General features: G+C 41.8%; 1 protein-coding gene across 3 annotated transcripts in view; it reads left to right on the top strand.

Annotated features, from left to right (window-relative positions):
• Positions 1–25944, top strand: part of TRIP13 (thyroid hormone receptor interactor 13) — a 202918-nt gene that overhangs the window by 101140 nt on the left and 75834 nt on the right. For all 3 annotated transcript variants that reach the window (XM_075826882.1, XM_075826881.1, XM_075826883.1), the window contains exons 5-7: positions 19609–19664; positions 19920–20010; positions 20155–20227. In XM_075826882.1, coding sequence (XP_075682997.1) covers positions 19609–19664; positions 19920–20010; positions 20155–20227 — 220 coding nt within the window. The remainder of the gene's footprint in view (positions 1–19608; positions 19665–19919; positions 20011–20154; positions 20228–25944) is intronic.

Below are 25944 nucleotides of genomic sequence, written 5' to 3'. Positions count from 1 at the left end.
AAAAATGGGGCCTTTTTTTTTTTTTCATTTTTCTTATTCCTCTTTCAGAACCTTAAAGGAATATGGAATACTGGGGGTATTATCCCCTTCCCGCTGCAGCCATTTTTCACTTTAGTTTTTTCCTCCCCACATTCCAAAGGCTGTAGCTCCATCAAAATTGCCGTATGAGGGCTTGTTTTTTGCGGGACGAGTTGTACATTTTCTCAGTGCTGTTTATTGTACCATATAATGTAGTGGGAAACTGGAAAAACGTATTTGTTGGGTGCAATAGGGGAAAAAAAACACTGATGCCTCAATTTTTTCGGTGGTTTTGGTTTTTATGGCGCTCAACATGTGGTAAAAACGGCATGTTAACTTTATTTTGTGGGTCAATACAATAACAGCGATACCAAACTTATACAAGGAAAAAACTGCTTGTTAAAAATAAAATTTGAGTTTTGTTGCCATATTTTGAGAGCCATAACTTTTTTATTTTTCTTCGATTTAGCAGTACGAGGGTTTTTTTTTTTTTTTTTTGCAGAATGAGCTGTAGTGGTACCATTTTGGGGTACATGAGACTTTTGATCAATTTTTATTTCATTTTTGTGGGGGATGAAGTGACCACAAAGCAGCAACTCTGACCCTTTTATTTTTTACGGCGTTCACTGTGCGGACTAAATAATGATATATTGTATGTATTTTGTTTCGGCAATGTTTTTTGCCTTGGTTTTTGTTTGTTTCCTGGCCTCACTCCTACTGAGAATACTGCTACATTTGAGATAATCCCAACTTGGTCGTAATGGGTCTTAAGTTTTTATCAATTAATGCGCATGGTTTGAACACTTTTTTAAACGCTCTTTGTTGTGGAAGGAAGCAAGCAACTCTAGATGTGATATATTGTGCCTTCAGGAGTCGCATTTACGTGCTAAAGATGTTCACCTCCTTAAACACTCTAAATTTCCGCATGTTATCGCCGCTACATCTGCTGTGAAAAAAGCAGGAGTCACTATTGCAATTAAAAATTCGGTACTGTTCGAGAATATTACATCTTTAATAGATCCTCAAGGCAGGTATATAATTTTGTAAATTGGATTCAGTTACGTACACTATTGTTTCAATATATGCTCCTAACAAACGACAAGCCCCGTTTATTACTAAAGTTATAGCCATAGCTAAAAAGCAGGGATGGGCAGAGGTTTGGATATAGAGTCTTTGGTATCAGGGGAATACGTACATGATGTGTGGCGTTATCAAAACGCCTCTGAAAGGGATTTCACTTTCTTTTCAGCACCCCACAGCGTATATTCCAGGATAGATTTTTTTTCTTGGTAGATAGGGAGGTTTTACTAAACTCTGAAAAAACTGACATTGGTGTTATTACATGGTCGGACCACGCTCCTATTTCCCTAACACTGAAATTCACTGGTTTATGTCTTTAGGGATATATATATTTTTAAAGTGCCAGTATCATTGCAATATTTCCAAATTGCGATCTGCCTGTGTCAGATGCACAGCACAGATTGCAAAAAATATATATCAACTATCAGGTTCAACTGTTGATGCGCTTTCTTTGCCACTATGGTTTCAGTGATTTATTGGAAAAATTCGGGTGGATACCCATAAGCTCAAAGTTTGTCCGAATATGAGCTTAAATACCCCCAGGGCTATCAGCTGCTAAGTCCTTACAGGGGCTGCTGCTGTTGTGCTGAGTCTGGATCCCTAGATAGTTGATATATATTTTTTGCAATCTGTGCTGTGCATCTGACACAGGCAGATCGCAATTTGGAAATATTGCAATGATACTGGCACTTTAAAAATATATATATCCCTAAAGACATAAACCAGTGAATTTCAGTATTGTACTAGGGAGAACTACATGACATTTATATACTCAGTGAATCATATTTCCCTAACACTGATGGAAAAATACAGTTTGCCCCCTAGAGCCCCATGGAAATTGAACACGTTTCTCTTGAATTCTCGGCTTAATCAAGATTCTATACGTGCAGCATTAATAGAGTTCTTTGATATAAACTCTCCTTCTGCTTCTTCAGAAATGGTGTGGTGCACTCATAAGGCTTTCGTGAGAGGTCTTTTAAAACAACAGGCTGCTAGGGCAAAACGAGATAGGAATAAAGAAATGGATTTGCTATTATCCGCAATTAAGTTTAATGAGAACTTGATGAAATCCAACCCTACACTGGCTATAGGTGAGATCCTTAGGGACTTACGAGATCAAGTTAAGACCTTGAATTTATTTCAATATGATAAAAATTTAAACCGCCTCAAATTGAATTTTTATGCACAAGGGGATGGACCTGGTTAACTTCGGGCGAGGAGAGTAAAAGTCCAAACGGCTAGATCAAAAATTCAATACCTATCCCTTCCGAATGGTCACAAGATATATGACCCTCAAAAGATTGCAGATTCCTTCGCGGACTATTATAGTCGATTATATAATCTAAAAGATGATTCTTCTTTACCACACGTTTTGTCAAACTTAATTAAAGAGTTCTTGTCGGAGATTACTCTTCCACGGTTATCGGAGTCACAACTAGGTAGTTTAAATGAGCCAATTTCAGAGACTGAAATAAAAAGGGTAGTGAAGGGATTAAAACCTAACAAAGCTCTGGGTCCAGACAGGCTTCCTAATGAGTACTTTAAAGTGTTTGAAGACGTACTTCTCCCATATCTGAACACTACCTATAATGAGCTAGTGGCCAAGCAGTCCCCTCCGTCGGAAATGCTTCAGGCGATTTTGATCTCTCTCCCCAAGCCTGGCAAATCGATGGACAGACAAGAGAACTTTCGTCCAATTTCGTTGCTAAATAGTGATATAGAAAATTTTTTCTAAATTAATTGCGATGAGAATCAATGATTGCTTGCCCTCCTTGATCGCCCTAGATTATGTGGGGTTTGTGAAGGGCCGCCAAGCCAGAGATGGCACCAGAAGATTACTAGACTTGATTCAGATGGCATATGATTCGTCAGGACCCACAATTGTCCTTTCTTTAGATGCTGAAAAAGCATTCGACCAGGTACATTGGCGTTTTCTAGAAGCAGTTCTTTATAAATGTACAAATATAATGATGGTTTCTCTTGGCTCAAATACCCACAATATCTCTCTCAGACCGGAGCAGGCAAAACGAAATTGGGTATGATCCAACAAATACCCTAAATGGCATATATAAAGTACAGTTAAGTTTACCGCTCAGACGGCACTGGTAACTGTCCAATATCATTCAGTATGGACTCTCTCCCAGAAAAAAGCAGTGGACAGTCCGCAATCCAATGAGGGTGTGGATGGTAATTCTTATCCTTGTAGTTCCACCAAGCTCCTTATCGTCTCTCTCCACATTCAAAGAACTCCTGGTAGGAAAAGGATCTTATGTCTCTAATGGATGGAAAAAGGAAGACAAATAGTGCTACACCCTCTGAAAAAAGATTGCTCCACGCCAAGTTTAATCCATACTCACAGAAGTAACAAGAAATAAAAGCATCAAGGTAAGTAAACATCTGCAATATTTCAAGGCGGCACGCCAAACACTCTCGCTCGACCCTGGGTTTCACCGTTCCGGATTCCTCTGGGGCATGTGTGACGTGTCTAATTAACAAGTTTATATAGCCGCATAACATTTAAATTCATATCAATTTACATAAAAAATGGTTAAAAAACATACAACCAATGATCTCTGCAATATATAGAGATAATCTGATCTTATCATCATAATCGTATACATATATATACACTTCTAAATATTATTTTTATTTAAATACATAATCTCTTTAAAAAGTAAAATAATAATATATTATGCTAAACAAGCCTATTCACCACCTTTATAGTTGGTTAGATTCCATATATCATCCCATATCCATTATATTGATTATTAATTATATTTTATGAGTTGTTTTATATTTTCTGTGTCTATTTTTTCACTTAGTCTGATCTGTGGCCAATCTCTAAACCCTCCAGAGCTTCAGTGAGCTGCAGCTAATCAGAACAATTGAGTTCTGCTGAGACAAGATCCCTTGATCAACATTCTATGTGTGAACAAGTCTTAGTAATACTATACATAGGGCATTTTTTTGCATAATTATTTTCATAACATGGAACTACCAATATGGACCAGAATATCTATCACACATACCATGATATCTCACCAATATTAATAAGTACTTGCATAAACAAAAAAAAGCACTTCAATTCGAAGTCTGAATTGAGTCCTAAGGGCTAAAGCGTTTTTAATTGATATATCCCAAAACTTTCTTGCTTGCTCATTATTTTTTTTTTATATAATCCTCCCCCCTCCAATGATTATCAATTGTTTCAATAGCGAAGAATTTCGTGTCCTTGGGATCTTTATGATGGACTTTACAGTAGTGTGCTGACACACTATGGTCCATCTTGCCTTTTCTGATGTTATTACAGTGTTCTGCTATTCGAGTTTTCAATTTGCGGGCTGTACGTCCTACATATAACTGCCCACAGGGACACTGCAGTAAGTATATAACCCCTTTAGTATTACACGTTGTAAAATGTTTGATCTCATATTTTCTTTTATTTTCGGCATCCATAAAAAAGGTAACATTCCCCTTTCTTTTATTATACCCCACTTCTTTACAAGCTTTACACTTGTTACAGGAAAAAAAAATCCTTTTGTAGCAATAATTGGTTTTGTCAAAAACGTTTTTTTAAAACATAGCCTATCAAGACATTTGCTATATAATCATACTTCCATAATATAAAAATTTCTCCAATTGAGCAAATAAACTCTAAAACACACAACAGAATCTCTATCCTGAATAAACGTGAATCGTTCTGGATATTTAAATTCGAAACTTTGAGTCCAAACGGTCCAAAATAGATCTAGTTTAAACCAGAACAAGAGGATATAGAAAAATAACTTCATAGTTTTCCACTTACTAGGAACATATCAGAGTTTATGAAGAGTTCAAAATAGAATAAAATAAAAATGAAAGATTGAGATTTATTGTTGCATAGAAATACCACTTTCTAAAAGATATTGTTTAATTACATCTACACCATAAAAAACGAACATCAATGAATCAGATAAGTTAGTAGAGATAAAACTATAAATGCTCCAATATAAATATCCTTCTCTGACATGCAGTCAAAAGCAAGAGCTTCTTTTCCCGACAATTAACAAATTAACGAATGTGAACAAATGGGGACAATGACAGAAGTGTCTCCTATAGCAATGCAATCCTTTCTAAATATAGAACCGTAGGATAACATAAACTCAGACACAACTATACAAAACAAATGAGAAATAACAACTGTGAACAAATAATTTGAATCTCCTTTATGTTCCGAGTACGCATCGACTTTACTCTCTTAAGCAAACTGTTCAGACTGTGTGTGTGTGTGTGTGTGTGTGTGTGTGTGTGTGTGTGTGTGTGTGTGTGTATATATATATATATATATATATATATATGTGTGTGTGTATATATAAAATATATATGTGTATACAAAAATAAAGCATTTTTATTCAGAATCAAGATCATAAAATCTATTAACATAAACTTTAAATTAAACTGAGTGAAATACAGTGTAACAGGAGTTAAGGAAAATAATTAACACATACGTACCTGTGATGCAACTCCCACAACGAACTTTAACCCTGACTGTTTGACCTGGACGTGAACCACACGACTGGAGTATTTAAGATGTTGTCTTTTAGTAAATTTCATATGCCTGACGAAGACCACAGTGCGTGGTCGAAACGCGTTGCAGTACAGCCTTTTAATACAATTTTATCTGTATTTGAAATAAAATCGTTGCTTCAACACCGACGATTTCGTGGAAAAATGAGTTCCCATTCCAAGGAGCATCTTTTTTTCCAACGTTTGTTTCATTGAAAACCACGAGGAAGAGGTTTCCCAAGATGGATCCACTCGACGCGGTTATAGCTCCAGAGGCAAGCACAGTGTGATCAAGTCCGAAGGGGTAAAAGTAGCTTAGAAGTTACAAAGTTAAGTTGTGCTAACGACACTGCACAACTCACAAACGTAAGCTTTATTCCATCTGTTTCAATTGAAATTTGTCATCTGTACGTTATCACCTTAGAGGAGCGCCGTTTTCTCTCCTTTTTTGTCTTTTTGCAAGACGCTACAAATTTGTTATTACGGTCGTGACTATACCGAATATGTGTATATTTTATGTATTGAGACTTTTATTTTAACATTACTTTCTGTTTTTTGTTTTTTTTTGCGTTTTTATACTTTAAACTTTATTGTACTGGCATATATCAATATACCAGTACATTAGCCTGTGTACTGATCGTACAGAGGCAGTTTTTAGGACATACCTAAGTATCTCTAACAACAGGAAATATGGTCAGACAGCCCTCGGGTCCTTCAATGGACCCTGGGCTGTCTACCCATATATGGTATGTCCCTTGATTGTGTGACCGGGATTCCCTGTGATGCGATCCAAAGGGCATCCCCCCTTCTCATTTTCCCCTTGACTGCTGTGGTCAGCTTTGATCGCAGCATTCAAGGGAATAGCAGTGCAGATAAGAGGTTTCTCTGATCTCTGCCATTAGAGCGGGGCTGCAGCTGTGTAATACATCCATTACCCCGCTTCTGATAACAAGTGCGTGCGCACAGTCCACATGAGGGGATGCGGCCAGTGCTGCACTAATGAGCGCAGGCACTGAAGACAGAACATGGGGTGTTTTGCAGTGCCCCCACCATGTTCTGTCTTCAGTGCCGACATTCATTAGTGCAGCGCGGCCGCCTCACCTCACCCTGACCGCGCACACACTTGTCAGGACTCAGGAGCGGGGCAATGGCTGTGTTATACAGCCGCAGCCCCGCTCTGGCTACATTCAGGTATTTACAATACTAATCTGTGCGTCCACACAGCTTAGTATCCAAATACATGAATTAACGGTATTGAACCATTTGGGAGTGCACGCATCAAAATCGTATCAATATTTCAATGCATAGTGCAACCCTGCTGCAAATACATTCAGCAAAATCTGTCTTACAAAAGCCAACCAGGCACTCCTTCCATTCTGAGCCCAGCCGTGTGCCCAAACAGCAGTTTATGGCCACATACGGATTTATTGCCGTATTAAGGAGAAATTGCATGACATTCTGTGGGTGCTTTTTCTACTTCAACCCCTGGTGAAAATGATAAATTTGGGGCTGAAGCAACATTTCCTTTGGGAAAAATATTTTCCTTGTTTTTATTTTTTTATACGGCCCACTGTATGAAACACCTGTTGGGTCAAAGTGCTCACTTTACTGCTTGAAAAGTGTAGTTTCCAAAATGTGGTAATTTGTTGGGGGTTTCCACTGTTCTGGTACCTGAAGGGCTCTTCAAATGCGTCATGGCACCTGAGAAAGTTTCCATCAAAATCTGCACTCCAAAAGCCAAATGGCGCTCCTGCCCTTCTGACCCCTGCAGTGTGCCTAAATAGCAGTTTATGACCACGTATGGGGTATTTCCGTACTCCGGAGAAGTGGTTTTACAAATGTTGGAGTGCTTTTTCTACTTTTATTTGTTGAGAAAATTATAAATTTTGAGTTGGTAAAACCTTCAGTGTTACAGGAAAAAATGGATTAACCCCTTAACACACCATGACGTGTCGGTACGGTGCAGGGGGAGAAGTATCAAGCGGGCTCACTCGCTAAGCCCGCTTCATACACTGTGGGTGTCAGCTGTATATTACAGCTGAGGACCCTGCACTAAGGGCCAGGAACAGTGATCTGTGCCGATGGTTGTAATGGCAGCTCGGGGTCCTAAATGAAGGCCCCCAGGTTTTCAGTAGTGAAAAAAAATATTACGTTTTTAAAAACAAAAACAAAAAAATTCCCTTTTTTTTTTTTAAATTAAAGTAATAAAGTAAGAAATAAAATTTGGTGGGGGCGTGGCTTGGACATGGATCTGACCAGACGTGCTGCTTGAGAGCTCCGTTCCTGCACTTCCATAACCCGCTCATAAGCATATTATAAGACACACTTGAACCTACCTAATGGTCAGGAAATCAAAGGCAACCACGGGGACTCCATACTGTACGAGGCAGATGTCTTCAGCCGACTCCATTCAGCGATTTCTCACCGACGCTGCTGCCGGGCCGTCTTCCAAGATGGCGCCGCTGGAGGGGAGACTAACTGGACCAGGATTCCCGCTTGCAGAGGAGTCTTCTTCGGGAGTTGCCGCTGCAGCATCAGGTACCGACAGTACCCCCTCTCCGGTCTCTGGCTCCCAGGGTTCGTTTCCTTCCCTGCTGGCGGGGGTAGAGATGGGCCCTTCTGGAACTGTCATGGCGCTTCCCGCACCGTCCTGCTCGCCACGTGGTGTCAGTCATGGCGCCCGGGTCTCTCATTCCTCATCCTCTGGCATGCTGGGGTCTGCATCAATGCCTGCTTCTCCTCGGGATCTGGATCTTCATTCCTCCCCCCACATTAATGGCTCTGCTAGCATGGGCGATTATTTACAGGGCCTGAGACAACAGCTCGCCTCATTGCCCACTAAACAGGACATGGAGCGTTATGTGAATCGTCTTGAGATGACACAAATCGGAGATACAGGCTCTTACGACTAATGTCTCTCAATTGTCCGATCAAGTTCAGCGCATAGAAGGCGATGTGTTCTCTGTTACACAGCAGCAAGTCTCTCATGCAGAACGGCTGGATCAGCACTCCCAGCAGATTCATGCTCTATTTAACCTTGCTGAAGATCATGAGAATCGGAATCGCCGTAACAACATTCGGCTCCGGGGCATTCCTGAGGATATATCTTCGGGGCAACTCATACCCGTCCTACAGTCTTTGTTTAACTCCCTGCTGGGGCGCCCTGCTGACGATCCATTGGAGCTTGATAGGGCTCACAGGACTCTCTGCCCTCGTAACCCGGATCCTGATAGGCCTAGAGATGTGCTATGCCGTGTCCATTTTTTTCTCTCTGAAGGAGCAGATCATGAGGAAGGCCCGAGACAAAGGAGAAGTCTTATTACAAGGGGTCAAGATCCAGTTGTTATCCGACTTGTCCAAGATGACCCTGGACAAACGCTGAGTGCTTCGTCCTTTGCTGGATGTGCTGAGAGAGCATGAGATCTCCTATTCCTGGGGTCACCCCTTCCAGCTACAGGTCCGCAGGGATGGGACATTGTTAAGTGTTCGAGACCCAGGGGATGTCCCGGACTTCTGTGCTGCCCTCCAGGTGCCGAGAGTTTCCCTGCCTGATTGGCCGTATGCCCCTCTACCATCACAGCGCTCAAGGCCGCGCCGGCGTGGTCGTTCTCCCGCTTCTCCTATGGGTCGTCCTGGTGGGCGACGTGCTGATCCGCTGTGATTTTGTATGGAGGTTTCTTTGTCAGCCAGCAGTCGGCCTAGGCCGGTTAAGTTCATTTGTTATTGGTTATATCTTGGGAGGCGAAGGTCTGATGGGTGTCATATAATGCCCAGTTATGCCGGTACTTTCGCCCTAGGTAGGGGCTGCAGGTGTTCAGATTGATCAGTTACCCGGGATTAATTAATGTTCTTCAGCTGCCAGTACTACTGCACCATGTATGTTATGTGATTATCTACGGTGTTACTAATTACATGCCTGTGCATTCATGCGGTAACTGTATAGATTTCCGGGAATGTATTGTTATGCTGGCATCTCTGTTTTGATCCTGACCAAATGTCGGCCATTATTTCACTTTCTCGTGATATTGAGCTAATTGCCTTAAGGTTCTTTCCATTCATGTGTTGGTTCTAAGATGTGTGATATTTGCACTGGGTTGGGGGGTGCGGGGCACTGGCTAGTCCTTGTCCTGACACTTCTCCTCTTAGGGACTCACTGGTTATATCCGGTGTACTCTTGATTGTTTCTCCTTGAGTAGCTCAAGGGGTGGGTGATTATTTCACCTGTCACCTTTGTTGTTGTCTCTCCCTTCCTTGTTTGTCCTGTTGTTGTTCGTCGCACCTCTACTCTGTACATTGCTCTACGAGCTCCTTTAGTGAGAGGTGGCAATGGCACAATTGAAGATTTGTACCTTTAATGCTAGGGGGCTTAATGTCCCAGAAAAACGCTCACAAATTTTATACAACATGCATAAAGAGCGGGTACATATTTTGTTCCTGCAAGAAACTCACTTTCAGACGGGCCATACGCCACAGTTCACGAATCTATATTTTCCGGCCTGGTTCCACAGTACCAACCCGGAATCTAAGTCCAAGGGTGCCAGTATATGTATTCATAAGTCACTCTCACATAAAATTCTTGACGTTCTGGTTGACCCGGATGGTCGATATGTTTTTCTCAAGCTATCCATACGTAATAAGATCTTTACACTGGTTAATATGTACCTCCCCAATAGGGACCAGGCACGAGTAGGCCGATTGTATTTAAGGAAACTGGAAGAGTTCACTGAGGGCGTTCTAATTGTTGGAGGTGATTTTAATCTGACTTTTGATTCCAGACTTGACACCTCTTCGGGCAGGTCTGTGGTTCCTAAGTCGCATTTGGGGGCACTGAAAAATGTGACGCATTCCATGCAGTTGATTGATGTGTGGAGGATTCTACACCCTCCGGTAAGAGAATACACTTATTTCTCCCCACTGCATAACATGTACAGTAGGATAGACGCTTTTTTGATTAGCCACCACTTGCTTACCTGGCACCCTACTTCTGACGTGGGCCCTATGATTTGGTCGGTCCATGCACCTGTGTTTCTGACCCTTACATTTCCTAATTCATTACCTAATTTCCAATCCTGGAAACTTAATGACAACTTGTTGCGGGATGCAGTATGCGTGTAGCCATTAAAGATTCACTTACCGGTTTCTTTGAGGTTCATGAACATGAAGCTACTCCCTTGCCACTCCAGTGGGAGGCACTGAAGTGTGTCATTCGAGGGGTACTGATACAACATGGGACGCGGTTGAAGCGCGAAAAGGGGTTTGCTATTGCACGTCTCTTGATTCAGATACGGGATTTGGAATCCTGTCATAAACAGGTTCCATCCTCACACATTTTTGCAGAGCTCACTACAGCGAGAGAATCCTTGCGTTCTTTGATAGATCAGTCGCATGCTCGGTTCAGGGATCGGATGCGCAAGCACTCATATGAATATGCAGATAAATGCGGCAGGTCTCTGGCGCGGATACTGCATCCCCGTACACAAGCGTCATATATCCCTAAAGTTTCATCTCCCTCGGGCGTTGAGGTTCATGACCCGGTTGGTATTACTGACTGCTTTGAACACTATTACTTGGCGCTATATAATATCAAAGGCCAATTTCATGATATGCAGGCAGAATCGTTACGGGATAAAATCGACCGCTATGTTCAGGATACTGCGTTGCCGACCTTGGAGGAGGGGGTGGCTTTGGAGCTTGAGGAGGATTTTTTGGAAACCGAAGTGGAGCGGGCTATTGGAGAGTCGCCCATGGGCAAAAGCCCGGGGCCCGATGGGTTTAATAACAAATTTTATAAGGCATTTAAAGATCAATTGGCTCCTTTTCTGACGAAAGTTTTTAACTCGGTGTCCTCCTCCTGTCCCTTTGCGCCTCAATCCCTCGAGGCTCATATAACTCTTCTACCTAAACCAGGCAAGGACCCAACGGTGTGCGCAAACTTCAGGCCCATATCGTTAATTAATGTAGATGTGAAGCTTTTCGCGAAGCTACTTGCCTCTCGGTTATCGCCGTTACTACCTGACTTGATCGTGGATGATCAGGTGGGGTTTGTATGTGGTCGGGAAGCGCGGGATAACACCAACAAAACCCTCCTTTTGACGTCATACTGCCAATCCCATAAGATACCGATGTGTTTACTCTCGATAAATGCAGAAAAGGCTTTTGATAGAATGCACTGGGTGTTCCTCCGCAGTGTCCTGACACAGGTTGGCCTTGGCACCACTACGGTGGATAGGATAATGGCCTTGTACCAAAGGCCTACAGCTCGAGTTCGTGTCAACGGACTATTATCTGATCCTCTGTCTATTGCTAATGGCACGAGACAGGGGTGCCCACTTTCGCCTCTTTTGTATGTTCTGGTCATGGAACACCTGGCCGTGGCGCTGCGGAACAACCCTAATGTTAACGGTATACGCATTGGCTCACAGCATCATAAATTGGCGTTATACGCGGATGACCTCCTGGTATATATCACAACTCCCATGATATCTTTGCCATCTCTGACGGAGGAGTTTGAGCGCTTTGGCCATCTAAGTAATTTTAAAGTCAATTACTCTAAATCGGAGGCCTTGAATATCTCTTTGGATCAACCTCTGGCTGCCCATCTCGCTCAGGTTTTTCCGTTCAGGTGGCAACCCAAATCTTTAAAATATCTAGGGGTACATGTCCCCACGCAACAGTCAGATTTGTATGCTCTGAATTATACGCCCATCCTACAGCGTACCATGAAGGAATTGGCGGAATACGGCGGGAACCGCATGTCGTGGTTTGGACGTATCAATGCGGTCAAAATGGATGTCTTGCCCAAATTTCTATATATCTTCCAGACCGTCCCTATTGCAGTACCATCCAGTTTTTTCCAGGTTTTACATAGGGCCATAACTAAGTTTGTGTGGGGCTCCGCTAAGCCTCGTATCCGGTATGCTGTCCTTAGCCGGCCAAAAGTAGACGGGGGCGCGGGTCTCCCAGACTTTAAACGATACCATCAAGCAGCGATAATTATGAGAGTAGTGGATTGGTTCCGTTCGGAGTCAGGTAAGCAATGGGTGCGCATTGAAAAGGCTATGTCTCCTCTGGCATTATCCTCTCTGCCGTGGCTGTCAGTCCTTCAGACACAATCTCTCCCTCTACCTTTCCTCACACGTCAGTTTCTCATGGTTTGGGAACGGATTTTGGGTACTACGGGCCTTGTTCATCGCCCGGGTCCCTTGACCCCTCTATTTGATAATCCTTCTTTCCCTCCGGCGGAGGGTGTTGATAAATTCCTCTGTTGGGAGAGAGGAAATGGTGGATGTTTATCGGAGACCCTTACTCCAGACGGTGCCATGTTGCCAATGACGGATGTATCTGCTGCCTGCCCAGGGAGGAGGTCAACCTGGTGGTCCTATTTGCAATTGCGGTCCTATCTTTCTTCCATAGGTGATTGTATGGTCTTACTATAGGTTAAGACTCCTTTGGAACTCTACTTGTCCTTGCCCACAGCTCCTTCTCACGTGTTGTCTCACCTGCATGGGATCCTTCTGCCGAAATTTTCTTTCTCTCAATTATCCTTCACTGCCGCATGGGACGAGGAAATGGGGGTTAGACACTCTGAGGAAGAGTGGGGTACCGCTTTCCTGTTAGCTCATAAGTTACCGATGTCTTGTTTTGCGCAGGAAAAGAATTACAAAATACTTACCAGGTGGTACCGTTGTCCGACCTTGTTACACAGGATATTCCCCGATGTGTCTGCTGATTGTTGGAGGTGTGGGGGCGCTCCTGGAACTATGTTGCATATTTGGTGGGATTGTCCCATGCTACGTCCCTTTTGGGGGAAGATTTTTGATTTAGGCAACAAGCTTTTCCATACTGAGGTTCCAACCTCGGCTTCCATAGGCTTGCTTTCTATGGTTCCTGGATCACTCCCACACCTCAAAAGGGGGATCTTTCGACATTTCTCGTCACTGGAAATCACATACTGCACCGTCCCTGGCGGAATGGGTAACGGAGGTGAATGGGATCATGAGGATGGAGGAGTTGCTGTCCGTTGATAGGGGCAAATCGGGGATCTTCGTCCAAACTTGGATGGTATGGACTAGATTCCGGGAAGGTGCTGATCTACCTCTCTGGTTGGATGGCAGGTTCTAAATGAATCATAGTACTTACCTGAGGCGCTTTGTACGTATGTGTTTTCCCTTTGTTGTCTGATGTTATGTGTTCTATGTCCATATACTTAAAAAGTGCTCTTATAGGTGTCACTTCTCACTTTACTGGGGGGGGGCGGTCTCCCTGACTATTGCACTGATTTAATGCGAACATGATACTGTTATTGCGATATCTCTCTTATCATTCAATTCTGATAAGTGGGAGGCTACCTCCTACTGTTGTTCTTCTACATGTGTGTGTGTGTGTGTGTGTGTGTATATATATATATATATATATATATATATATATATATAAATACTGTTGTTACACTATGATGTTTCACTAGAATGTATTGCACTGCGTGCAAATTTATACTTTTTTTTTTTGCACAAACCGTGAAATGTTTGTATTGTTATATTTTAAAAATAAAAATCTTTGATAAAGTAAAAAAAATAAAAAATTTGGTGTCGCTTTGTCCGTAAAAGTCTGAACTATTACAGTATAGCATTATTTAACTTGCATTAATGCCGTAAAAAGCAAAATATCTAAAACGCTGGAATCGCAGTTTTTTGGGTCAACTTGAACAAAAATGTAATAAGTGATGAAAAAGTCGTATGTACCAAAAAATTCTACTAATAAAAGCCACTGCTCATGCCGCAAAAAATAAGCACTCACACCGCTGAATGGATGAAAAAATAAAATAAATTATGGCATTCAGAATGTGACAACACAATTGTTTTTGTCTAAGAAATAGTTTTTTCTTTGTAAAAGTAGTATAGCATTAAAAAATATATATAAATTTGGTATCGCTGTAATGCTATTAACCAGTAGAATAAAGTTAATGTTGTTTTTACCGCACGGTGAAACATGTAAAAATGAGACCCAAAAGAAAATGAAGGAATCAGTTTTTTTCAAATCCACCCAACATAGAATTTTCTTTCAGTTTCAATTCCGTTTCCTAGTATATTATATGGTGCTTCAAAGTGTGTCAATATAAACTACAACTCCTCACGCAAAAAACATGCCTTCACACCGCTCCATTGATGGAAAAATAAAGTTATGGCTTGAAAATGAAAAAAGAAAATATGTCTTGGACTTCAAGGACTTAAACTGGCGGTTCTGCAAAAAATAAATGTAAACTTCACCTCCACTTTGCTTTAATTCCTGTGAAATGCCTAAAGCAAGGCTAGAGAACCTTTTTTCTATGGCGTGCCGATAAATAAAAAAATCAATGATGAAGTATTCATTAGACTATGCGAACGTGCAAGTCATATATCCATCTGTGGTACTGAACACCAGCTGGGGAAGGGGTGCACATAGAAGAGTCCACCGCTACAGAACACAAGCAAGGGGGAACTGCACACAGGGGAGTCTGCGGCTACTGAACACCAGCTAGGAGGAGGGACCACATAGGAGAGTCCGTGGCTACTGAACACCAGATATTGGGGGTGCATATAGAGAGAGCTCCTAACTTTTCCTACTTTTCCGTTTACAGAGCGGTGACTATCCTTGCCACGCTGATCACCGGGAGAGAGCACCGCTTCATTTTGAGCTTGGCGATGCTAAACACCAGGAGAGAGAGCAGTGCACAGCTCTCTTTCCTGGTGGTCAGTGCCGCCAAGCACATAATGAAGGACCGCTCTCTCTCCCTGTGTACAGCGCCAGCAACCACACAACAGTGCTGGACACAGGGAGAGGGAAGTGTGCCAGCAAACCATGCCCCACGTGCTGGCTGTGGAACTAGTTACACAGGTTGCTGAACCCTGGCCTGAAGGGTTAAGAAACTTTTTAAGTGATGTTTTGAATACTTTGAGGGGTACAGTTTTTAAAATGAGGGAATTTATTGGGGGTTTCTAATATATAGGCCCCTCAAAGTCACATCAGAGCTGAACATGTCCCTAAAAAAATTAAGCTTTTGAAATTTTCTTGAAAATGTGAGATATTGCTGCTAAATTATAAGCCTTGTAACGTCCTAGAAAAATAAAAATGTTCAAAAACCGATGCCAATCTAAAGTAGACATATGGGAAATGTTAATTAGTAACTGTTTTGTGTGGTATTACTATCTGTTTTACAAGCTTTGTAAGCATTCACGTTAATGTATTATGCAGTTTTAATATTTAATTTATCGTGAATTAATATAATCTGTGTATACGTGCACTACTCACTAATTGTATTTCTTGAGAAAGGCCCCATTGAGTAGGGCAGAAACATTGCATGTGGAGAATAAATTAATCCATATATTTTTCACTATCCACGGAGTGCTGCCTCATGTTTTGGGAGATATTGTCTTACAAGCAGATACATTTAAAATTAGAAAAATACCTTTTTTTTTTATTATTTATTTATTTTTTGCACATTTTTTTAAAAAAATCTGGTGTTTTTCACAAATAAGGAATGCATTTATTGACCAAATATTACCCTTGACATAAAGTATAATGTCATGAGAAATCAATCTCAGAATTGCTCAAAAGCATTCAGAAGTTATTACCCCATAAATTGACATGTCAGATTTTAAAAATGGGGCTCTGTCATTTAGTCCAAAAGTGGCTGCGGTGGGAAGGGGTTAAGGCTAAAAAACCATCTTCCTCTCAGACAAAACATGGAAGGCCCTTTTTTTTTTTTTTTTGGGTGTTCAAGTAGAGGCAGTTTCCTTCTTTGCATTTTTCCTTTACATGGCTGCTTTCCTTTATTGAAGCAGGCCATAATCTAGTTCTTTGCCTAAGCTTCCTTAAAAGTTAGGTGTTGGCTCTTTCCATTCTTTTCTTGTGCCAGTTGGCAGCCAATTCCACTGTTTGTATCTACCTGCAGTTAGTGGCCCATGCTTTGCCCCTCTACAGTCAGCAGACTTCTTTCTTGGACCTTAATTTGGTCTTTGAATCATTGCTTTTTGAGCAACTGGACAATATTTCCCTTCACCTCCTTTCTTGGAAGGTATCCCTCTTGGCGGCAATCCTTTCTATTTGGTGTGCAAAACTTTCCTGTACATCACCATTCATGTACCAACTTTTCTTACCAAGGTGGTTTCAGTCTTTCATATTAAAGAAGACATTGTTCTTCCTTCTTTTACCCTCCCAACCTTATGGAATGGTCCCTCCATAATTTGGATGTAGTCCGCGCGTTTCAGATCTATCTTGCCTTTTTTTGTCATTCCAGAAGGTCCTAGGCAGGGTCTGGCGGTATCCAAGGCCACCATAGCCCGCTGGAGTCGAGGCATACCATTCAAAGAGAAGGGAGCCTCCCTTTCCGAGTAATGGCCTAATCCACTAGAGCGGTAAGTGGATAGTGACGACAGGGGCTTTTAACTACAGAGTTTTTGGCCAGAGCATCGGAAGCGCTCGGGTCTGAGACTCCGGGATTGGAGGCGCCCCTGACGTCACTGTCCATATATGAACAGTGACATCAGGGGCTTCTCCAGTCCCGGAGTCCCTGGCAAGAGTGCTTCCAATGTTCTGGCGGGGGACTCCATATTTGAAATCCCCTGACATCACTGCCCATATATGTCCACTGTTCAGTCCATCAGCATCCTTCGATGAAACTTGACCTTTTAAAGGCTATGTACAGAAATTGTTTTATAAGTCAATGTGTTTTGTGTTTTTAAGCAGCTTTCAATTTGTTTTTTATTTAAAATTCTTTGACTTTTTAAGATAGTTTCTATGTATCCTGTATACATAAAATCTTTATCGTTCTCTCAGCCAATCGCGTCCGTTCAGCTGAAGTGACGGCTCGGCTAAGAGTGGGTCCTGCACGTCTTTGACACACAGTAAGCAACTAATATTGTCACATAGGTGCCAACAAACAGGACCCACTCTGAGCCAAGCTTTCAGTTCTAGCTAAACTGAAGGATCCGGCTAAGAGATGATAATACAACATCTATGTATACAGAGTACATAAAAGCTGTATCATAAAAAGCAAAAAATGTTTTAATAATTGTCAATTTGAAAGTTGCTTAGAAACACAACACATTGATTTAATAAAACAAAACATTTCCTTTACGAAGGTGTACATAGCCTGTAAGGTCAAATTTTAATGGGAGGAATGCTGCTGCATGCAGCGCTATTCTTCCCCCTCAAAACGATGTACAACTGGATGGACCCCACTGTAAGTCGGTGGGGTTCGTTGGCAGCCACTGGTATCTTTCATACGCTGAATCGGACACTGCACCGTGGCTTATGTTATAAATACAAGTCACGATGCAGATGTGAACATATCCTTATCTATAGTGCCTACGGAGAGTGAGGATGTTAGACTGCTGTTCTCTCTCTCTCTCACCACAGCAGCTCTGTGTCCACAGATTGGCTGCTGTGTATAAACACAACTCTATCCCAGGCTCATAAGGTTGTCAGTGCAAAGACAGACGATTTCTATTCTAGCAAAGAAAGAATGATGATTAAGTACAGACTACTGAACCACCAATGAGAAAAAGATGAACATAAGATAATTGCTGGACATATACTGAGGCAAATGAGCCTTAAAGTGAACCTGTCAGCAACTTTATACTACCCTCTCTGATGGCATCAAATGTAGTGGCAAACACGCTGATTTCAGCGGCCTCTCACTTTCATGAGAATGTGCTTTCATTTTTCTCAACATACAGTTTGACCCCTCAATGACCGCCCATATGCCTTTTCTCAGCAATCCTTAAGGGCGCACCAAAGTTTCTGAAAAGGCGGCACTGTGACATAAGCCCGACACGGGTTTCCCATGCCACGTATGACTGTCACCCCATTGGCACCCCCGCGACGCAATCGCAGGGTGCCTGATGGTTTTTATGGCAGCTTTCTACGGGGAGCTGATGTGTGGAGATTTCTACAGGGGGGGGGGTTGTGTGGCACTATCTACGTGGGGAATGTGGCACTATCTACGTGGGGAATGTGGCACTATCTACGTGGGGAATGTGGCACTATGTATGCGGGCACTGTGGCACTATGTGGGCACTATTCAGTGGGCACTGTGGAACGATTGATATGGGCACTATCAACATGGGCATGGGCTGCCGCTACCCACCGGTTTCTTTGCTACGAGTATTGGTCTGCACTTATCCACCAGCCTCCCCTTTATATTACAAGCTCTGATAATAAAAAAAGGGCTGGGCTAGTAGATATGTGCAGACCACTACTGGTAACGTAAAAACCAGCATGGATAGTGCCACACATTGCCTCCTTTGGAGATAATGCCACATCACCCCTGTACATAGTGCCCCACAAATAAATTAACAAAACCTTATACTCAGTACCGTTCCCGCGATGAACGGAGCTCCTCTGCTTCCTCAGCCCTGCAGAATGCGGTGCCGAGATGGGAACCTTGCGTGATCCAGTGACGTCTTCACGGTGGCTTGCGCAGGGATCCTGGCCAGGTGTCTTATAGGCTGCACCTAACGTGACATGTAGCCTAGGGAATGGCAGAGCAGGGAGGTGATAGCTTCCTGCTCTGCCATAATATTCAATTGTATTTGTGTTCTGAGGACACAGATACAATTGAATGTGGCAGATGCCCAGGCCTTGGGCCAATACTTGGAGCTGTCAATGCCACTAATATTTAAGGGCACTATCTACATGGGCACTGTGGTGTTTTCTGGGTGTTGGGACAAAATAATTCATCCAGTTTTCTTTTATCGCACATAAAAAAAACGGATGACAGCGGCCGTTAAAACGGTTAGATGACTGGGATATGGATGAAAAGTTGGAGACACACGGATGCATTACGGCCATGAAAGCTGACCGTTGATATATTTTTTTTTTTTAACAGGCCGTTTTTTTTCCACTGTCATGTGAATATAACCTTAACGTACAAAATGTTTTATTTAATTGCTGTTTTTATTAGGGTTTTTTTTTTCTTTGTCTTTTCAGCTGACTTTCATAGGCTGTGGGAAAGTCTGATATATGACAATGAAATAAAGTCAAATGTAAGTATGCTCAGTAGATTAAAAGAATAAAGGAAAAAAAGTGGGGGCTACACGGTTACCTAAAATTCCATACAATTCACACTTGACTTTTATTATTTCTCGAAAAAATAAAATATATTCACATCTTGGACATTTCTGCGTTACATTGCATGCAATGTAATATAATTCCTACTTATGACTTACAAACAATTTTAAATTGCCTTAGTCTTAAACAGCTGCTTCAAGTATATAAATGAACATTATTTTTTTTTTTAGCTTTTAGATTATGTTACCACAACGCTACTGTTTTCTGACAAAAATGTTGATAGCAATTTGATTGCATGGAACCGAGTCGTCCTTTTACATGGTGAGTTACTATTGGATTTTGCATAACGGACAAATATTGTATCTTTAAAAGAAGAAAATCATGATTCAGAAATTTGGCCCAATTTGAGAGAACATGTAAAAGTATACTGTACTATTATTTCACATGCCATGTTTTCTCCATTAGGCCCACCTGGTACTGGGAAAACATCACTTTGCAAAGCGTTGGCTCAGAAGCTGTCCATCAGATTGTCATGCAGGTATTTCTGTTTATAATGTAAAGAATACTTAACGTTTACAGCTTACAAATATCTAATAATTTATTATAATACTATATTGATTATGATCGACAGTAGAATATATAAATCTGTAATGTGCGTAACTGCGTCTTGGTAATAACACATCTAAAAGGCGAAGGAATGAAAAAGGAGAGTGAACGCCCGGCGCACATAGTGCATCATCAAAACGGAAAGGCAATAGGGGCTGGGGGGTAAGAATTATGCGTACCAAAAGGTGTTGTGCTGGGGGCACAAATACTCTCTTGTGCTTGACAGGATAGGAGACTGCAGCTAGGATTGCATCCGGGAGCCACACGGGCACCGTGTTATGATGAGTGTAGAAGGAGGTAGGAAAATAGGAATACTTCCCCAGCGCTGTCTCTTTGCATAGACGTTACATGCAGAGTGTATATAGCAATCAGTCCATAGGAGGCAGGAGATAAAATACTTTGTGTTTTAATCAGAATAAGCTACGCGTTACGAGGTCGAACCGACCACTTTATCAGGCAAAGAAACTTACAAGTTGCTGGAGAAACCCAGCAGGGTTTAAATAACTTAGAAAACCCGCCAAAAAGCATCCTTGGGGGTCAGAGGTTAAAACATAATGTGACAATAAAAAGAGCTGTACATACATTTAGACAACCGTAGGGGAATTGTAATGACAAGGTTTAAAATCACATTCTTGATGGCAATAAATTGGTAGTGGTTATAGGAAGGCACATATCAGGAGGTGAAATAAATGGGATGTTGAGCTGTAAAAAATTCAGACCCCAGCTGTTTAACGCTTTGATCGCCGTGGTCTAGGACTGTGACATTATAAAAGTGGACTCCCATCTTTGATCGCGTCACCGGATTTTCGGATCGGAGACTGGGGAAACCCTCTGCGGTCAGCCCCTGGGGTCCTAGAAGGCATCCCAGGGCTGTTTGCTCAGTAAGTCTGCTGTTAGGGCACACTATGTGCTGCCCTACAGAAGCCTGTGTCATAATGATACAGTTTAAAGTGTTAGAATACAGGAGTATGCTAATACATTTTAAGTAAAACATAAAGTTGTAAATACATGGGATGAAAAAAAAAAATGGCCATACGTTACATAAAAACAAAATAGCTACTCATATTAGGTATCTACAAAACGTAATAACCTGAAGAATTAATAACAGGTTATTTAGTGCGAAACGTGAACGTGATAAAACCATGCCGAAAATAGTTTTTCCTATACTTACGCCGCAAAAATGAATTATATAACTACACAGTCAGTTTTTTTCTACCAACAAACCACGCAGAAAAAAAAATAATTCTCCAGCATAAAACAAGGCCTCATATAGCTATGTCAATGAAAAAATAAGAAAGTTATGGCTGCTGAAATGCAGAGCAGCAAAGACAGAAAAATTTAGCTGGTCTTTAAAGGGGTTGTCCAGGCATGGGACGGTTTTCATATGGATGACCTATCCACAAGATGATCGGTGGGGGTCCGACACCCGGACCCCTAGACCGAACAGCTGCATCGGCTGCCTCCGGGCACTCGATGTTTATGCTGGAAGCAGATGGCTCCCGTCACAGTATAGCATCCGTCCTGCAGTACTGCATCTCTGCTCCTATTCAAGTGAATAGTAGCAGAGTTGCAGTTCTGCAGCACGGCCGCTATGCAGTGTACGGAGTCATATGCTTCCTGCACCGAACACTGCATAACAACCAGTACCCGGAGACAGCCTTAACTGTTGATTAGTTTGTGGTCTGGGTGTGGGACCCCCACCAATCATATATTGATGACCTATGTTGAGTAAGGGTTTAACAGTGTAGATCAAGCCATATAAGCCTGACGGTGCAAGCATGTATTGCATGGGTATGCTAGCAGATTGGTTGATTGTCACAGGTTTCCTGTTCACAAGTTGTACATAAAAAAAATGCAAGTTACTCTATTGCTGTGTGCACATAGTATGCTGCTGCCAGATCCTTGTTAAGTCATGTCAAGTCCTGGTTGCACACCTCTTAAGGAGAAAAATGGCAAAGGCCTTGAAGATAACACTAGCCGAGAGTAAAACAGAGGTGGACAAATTACTGTAAAAAAGTACTTAACAGGTGTTTTACCGAAAACAAATACACAAAAGGGTGGCCTCTGACGTACACTAATCCTGGCCATTTAATCTAGAGATGTACCCCATAACATTAACCTCTTCCCTCACCTTGGCATAAAAATATGGCATTACTACAAACCTGACCAGAGAAGGCCGCCCACAAAAACTCACAGACCGGGCAAGGAGGGTATTAATCAGAGATTCAACAAAGACACGAATGATGACCATGAAGGAGCTTCAAAGATTCACAGTGGAGAGGGAAGTGTCTGTCCATAGGACCACTATAAACCGTACAAACCGAACAATCCACAGAGTGGGGCTTAATGGAAGCGTGTGCAGAGAAAAGCCATTTTCTTAAAGCAGTGGTTCCCAAATTTTCTGAGGCTGGGACCCACTTTTGGCCAAGACTTTTGTTTGGGTCCCCTCCACTACCGTACTTAGCCCCATTTCGTCTGACGTATGTCAACATCATTCGTAGTTAGATGCCAGTACTTATCTCCATTCGAAAAATAAGTCGCTGCAACATCGAAAACAACAACAATTGTACGGGCGAGGGATGGGGCGGGCTCAAGGTATCCTGCTACTGGGTGTCGCTGAGACCCTACTATGGCTTCTGATGGTGGATCATATGACCCGACCCATCCATCAGTGGCCATCAGAGGCATAGCTAGGAGCTTAGCACAGTGGGGGGGCCCCCCAACAGTATAATAACCCCTTAGTGGCCCCCCACTGTATAATGCCCTTATAGCTGCCCCGACACAGGATAATGTCCCTACAGCTGCCCCCATAGTGCCTCCCTACACAGTATAATGCCCCGAAAGCTGCCCCACACAGTATAATACACCTATAGTTGCCCCCACACAGTATAATGCCCCCAAAGCTGCCCCACACAGTATAATGCCTCTATAGTTGCCCCCACACAGTATAAAGCCTCATAGTTGCCCCCGCACAGTATATTGCCTGTATAGCTGCCTCCACACAGCCCTAATAGTGCCTAATAAAATTCATACTCCCCTATGCTCTTTCACACGACTCGTGAGGGAGATCCTTCTGCTTTTCCTGTCTGTGCAGTGTGTGGCTCAGTGCAGACAGGCGTGATGACGCCACTACATCGCGCTTGTCTGCGCCGAGACGCTCACGGTATAGTGAATGCTGGAGCAAGTAGCCGTCAGCTCCTTGCTCCAGCATTGAATTCAACTGTATCTGCGTCCTAAGGACTCAGATACAGTTCAAACCGGGACATCTGGGAGGTCTTCACACGACCCCCCAGGGGGTCACGATCCACAGTTTGGGAAACAATGGCTTAAAGAAAAAACATTTTGAATTGGGGCAGACTTCCCAAACACATGGAAGAAGGTTCTCTGGTCAGATGAGACTGATGTTGAACTTTTTGGCCATCATGGGAAACTATATGTGTGGTGCAAATCCAACACTTCCCATAACCCCAAGAACGCCATACTCCGTTTAGCATGGTGGTGGCAGCATCATGCTATGGGGATTCTTTTCATCAGCAGGGACTGGAAAACTGGTGAAGATTGAAGGAAAGATGAATGGCAGTAAATACAGGGCAATTCTTGTGGAAAACCTGTTTGTCTGCCAGAGATTTGAGACTGGGACGGAGGTTCATCTTCAGGCAGGACAATAACACCAAACATACTGCCAAAGCGACACTGGTGGTTTAATGGAAAACATTTTAATGTCTTGGAATGTCTTAGTCAAAGTCCAGCCCTCAATCCAATTGAGAATCTGTAGCTTGACTTGAACACTGCTGTACACCAACTCAGCACATCTCACTTAAAAGAGTTTTGCCTGGAAGAATGGGAAAATTCCCAATTTCTGGATGTGCTAACCTAATAGAGACGTACCCCAAGAGACTTTTTCATCTATAATTGCCGCAAAAGGTGAATGCTTATGAATATATTTTTCGTTTTTTTCTTTTGTTTTTTTCTCTTAATTATTTGTCATAGTATAAAATATTTTGCACCTTTTTAAAGTGGTAGGCATGTTGAGTAATGCAACAAAATGGGAAAAACGCCAAGTGGGTGAATACTTTCGCAAAGACACTGTACATATAGGTAGTCATGCTTAGTATAAACATAGTATGTCAGCGTCCGTCAGTTTGTGAGTCTATCAGCGTCACATTGTCAGCCCATCAGCGTCATATTGTCAGCCCATCAGCGTCACATTGTTAGCCCATCAGCGTCACATTGTTCATTTGTCCGCTGCAAATTGCCAGCTCGTTGGGTTGCCAGCTTGTCAGCGTCAGATTCCAGTGTTATTAAATGTTAGTCAGTACTAGTACTATATTTTTATATACATATATATTCCTAAGAAATCTTCGTTTACATTAGTGGTTTAGGTGTAGTGCAAGTAAGGCTAATCAGGCATAGTTAGTCATTGAGTATTTAGTCTGATAGAGTTAGTAATCGTTAGAGCTAGTCGGAAATAGTAAGGTATAAATAGTTGTTTAGGCCAGTTTTAGTGTCCTATGATAAAATATATATATTATACAACTATACTTATGTATGTGTGCGTATATACAGGGTGGGCCATTTATATGGATACACCTAAATAAAATGGGAATGGTTGTTGATATTAACTTCCTGTTTGTGGCACATTAGTATATGGGAGGGGGGAAACTTTTCAATCTGGGTGTTGACCATGGGGGCCATTTTGAAGTCGGCCATTCTGTATCCAACTTTACTTTTTTCAATGGGAAAAGGGTCATGTGACACATCAAACTTATCGAGAATTTCACAAGAAAAACAATGGTGTGCTTGGTTTTAACGATACTTTATTCTTTCAGGAGTTATTTACAAGCTTCTCTTTGTTTACAGCCATTGACATGTCGCAGAGGTTAACACGTGAGGAGCGGATAGAAATTGTGTTGATGTCTGGTGAACGCAGTACCCGGGTCATTGCAGCAGATTTCAATGCAAGACACCCTACGAGACCACCCATCTCCCATGCTACAGTTTACATATATATATGTATGTATGTATGTGCATATATATATGTATGTATGTGCGTATATATATGTATGTATGTGCGTATATATATGTATGTGCGTATATATATGTATGTATGTGCGTATATATATATATGTGTATGTATGTGCGTGTATATATGTATGTGCGTGTATATATGTATGTGCGTGTATATATATGTATGTGCGTATATATATATGTGTATGTATGTATATATATATATGTGTATGTATGTGCGTATCTATATATGTATGTATGTGCGTATATATGTATGTATGTGCGTATGTATGTATGTATGTGCTTGTATATATATATGTATGTGCGTGTGTGTATATATATATGTATGTGCGTGTGTGTGTGTATATATATATATGTATGTGCGTGTGTGTATATATATATGTATGTGCGTATATATGTATGTATGTATGTGCATATGTATGTATGCGCGTGTATATATATATGTATGTATGCGTGTATATGTATGTATGCGTGTATATGTATGTATGTGCGTATATATGTATGTATGTGCGTATATATGTATGTATGTATGTATGTATGTGCGTATATATGTATGTATGTGCGTATGTATGTATGTATGTGCATATGTATGTATGTGCGTATATATGTATGTATGTATGT

The sequence above is a fragment of the Rhinoderma darwinii genome, chromosome 5, assembly GCF_050947455.1.
Source record: "Rhinoderma darwinii isolate aRhiDar2 chromosome 5, aRhiDar2.hap1, whole genome shotgun sequence".
In the NCBI taxonomy this organism is placed as follows: domain Eukaryota; kingdom Metazoa; phylum Chordata; class Amphibia; order Anura; family Rhinodermatidae; genus Rhinoderma; species Rhinoderma darwinii.
Note: the sequence above shows the minus strand (reverse complement) of the source record. Positions and strands in the feature narration are given on the sequence as shown.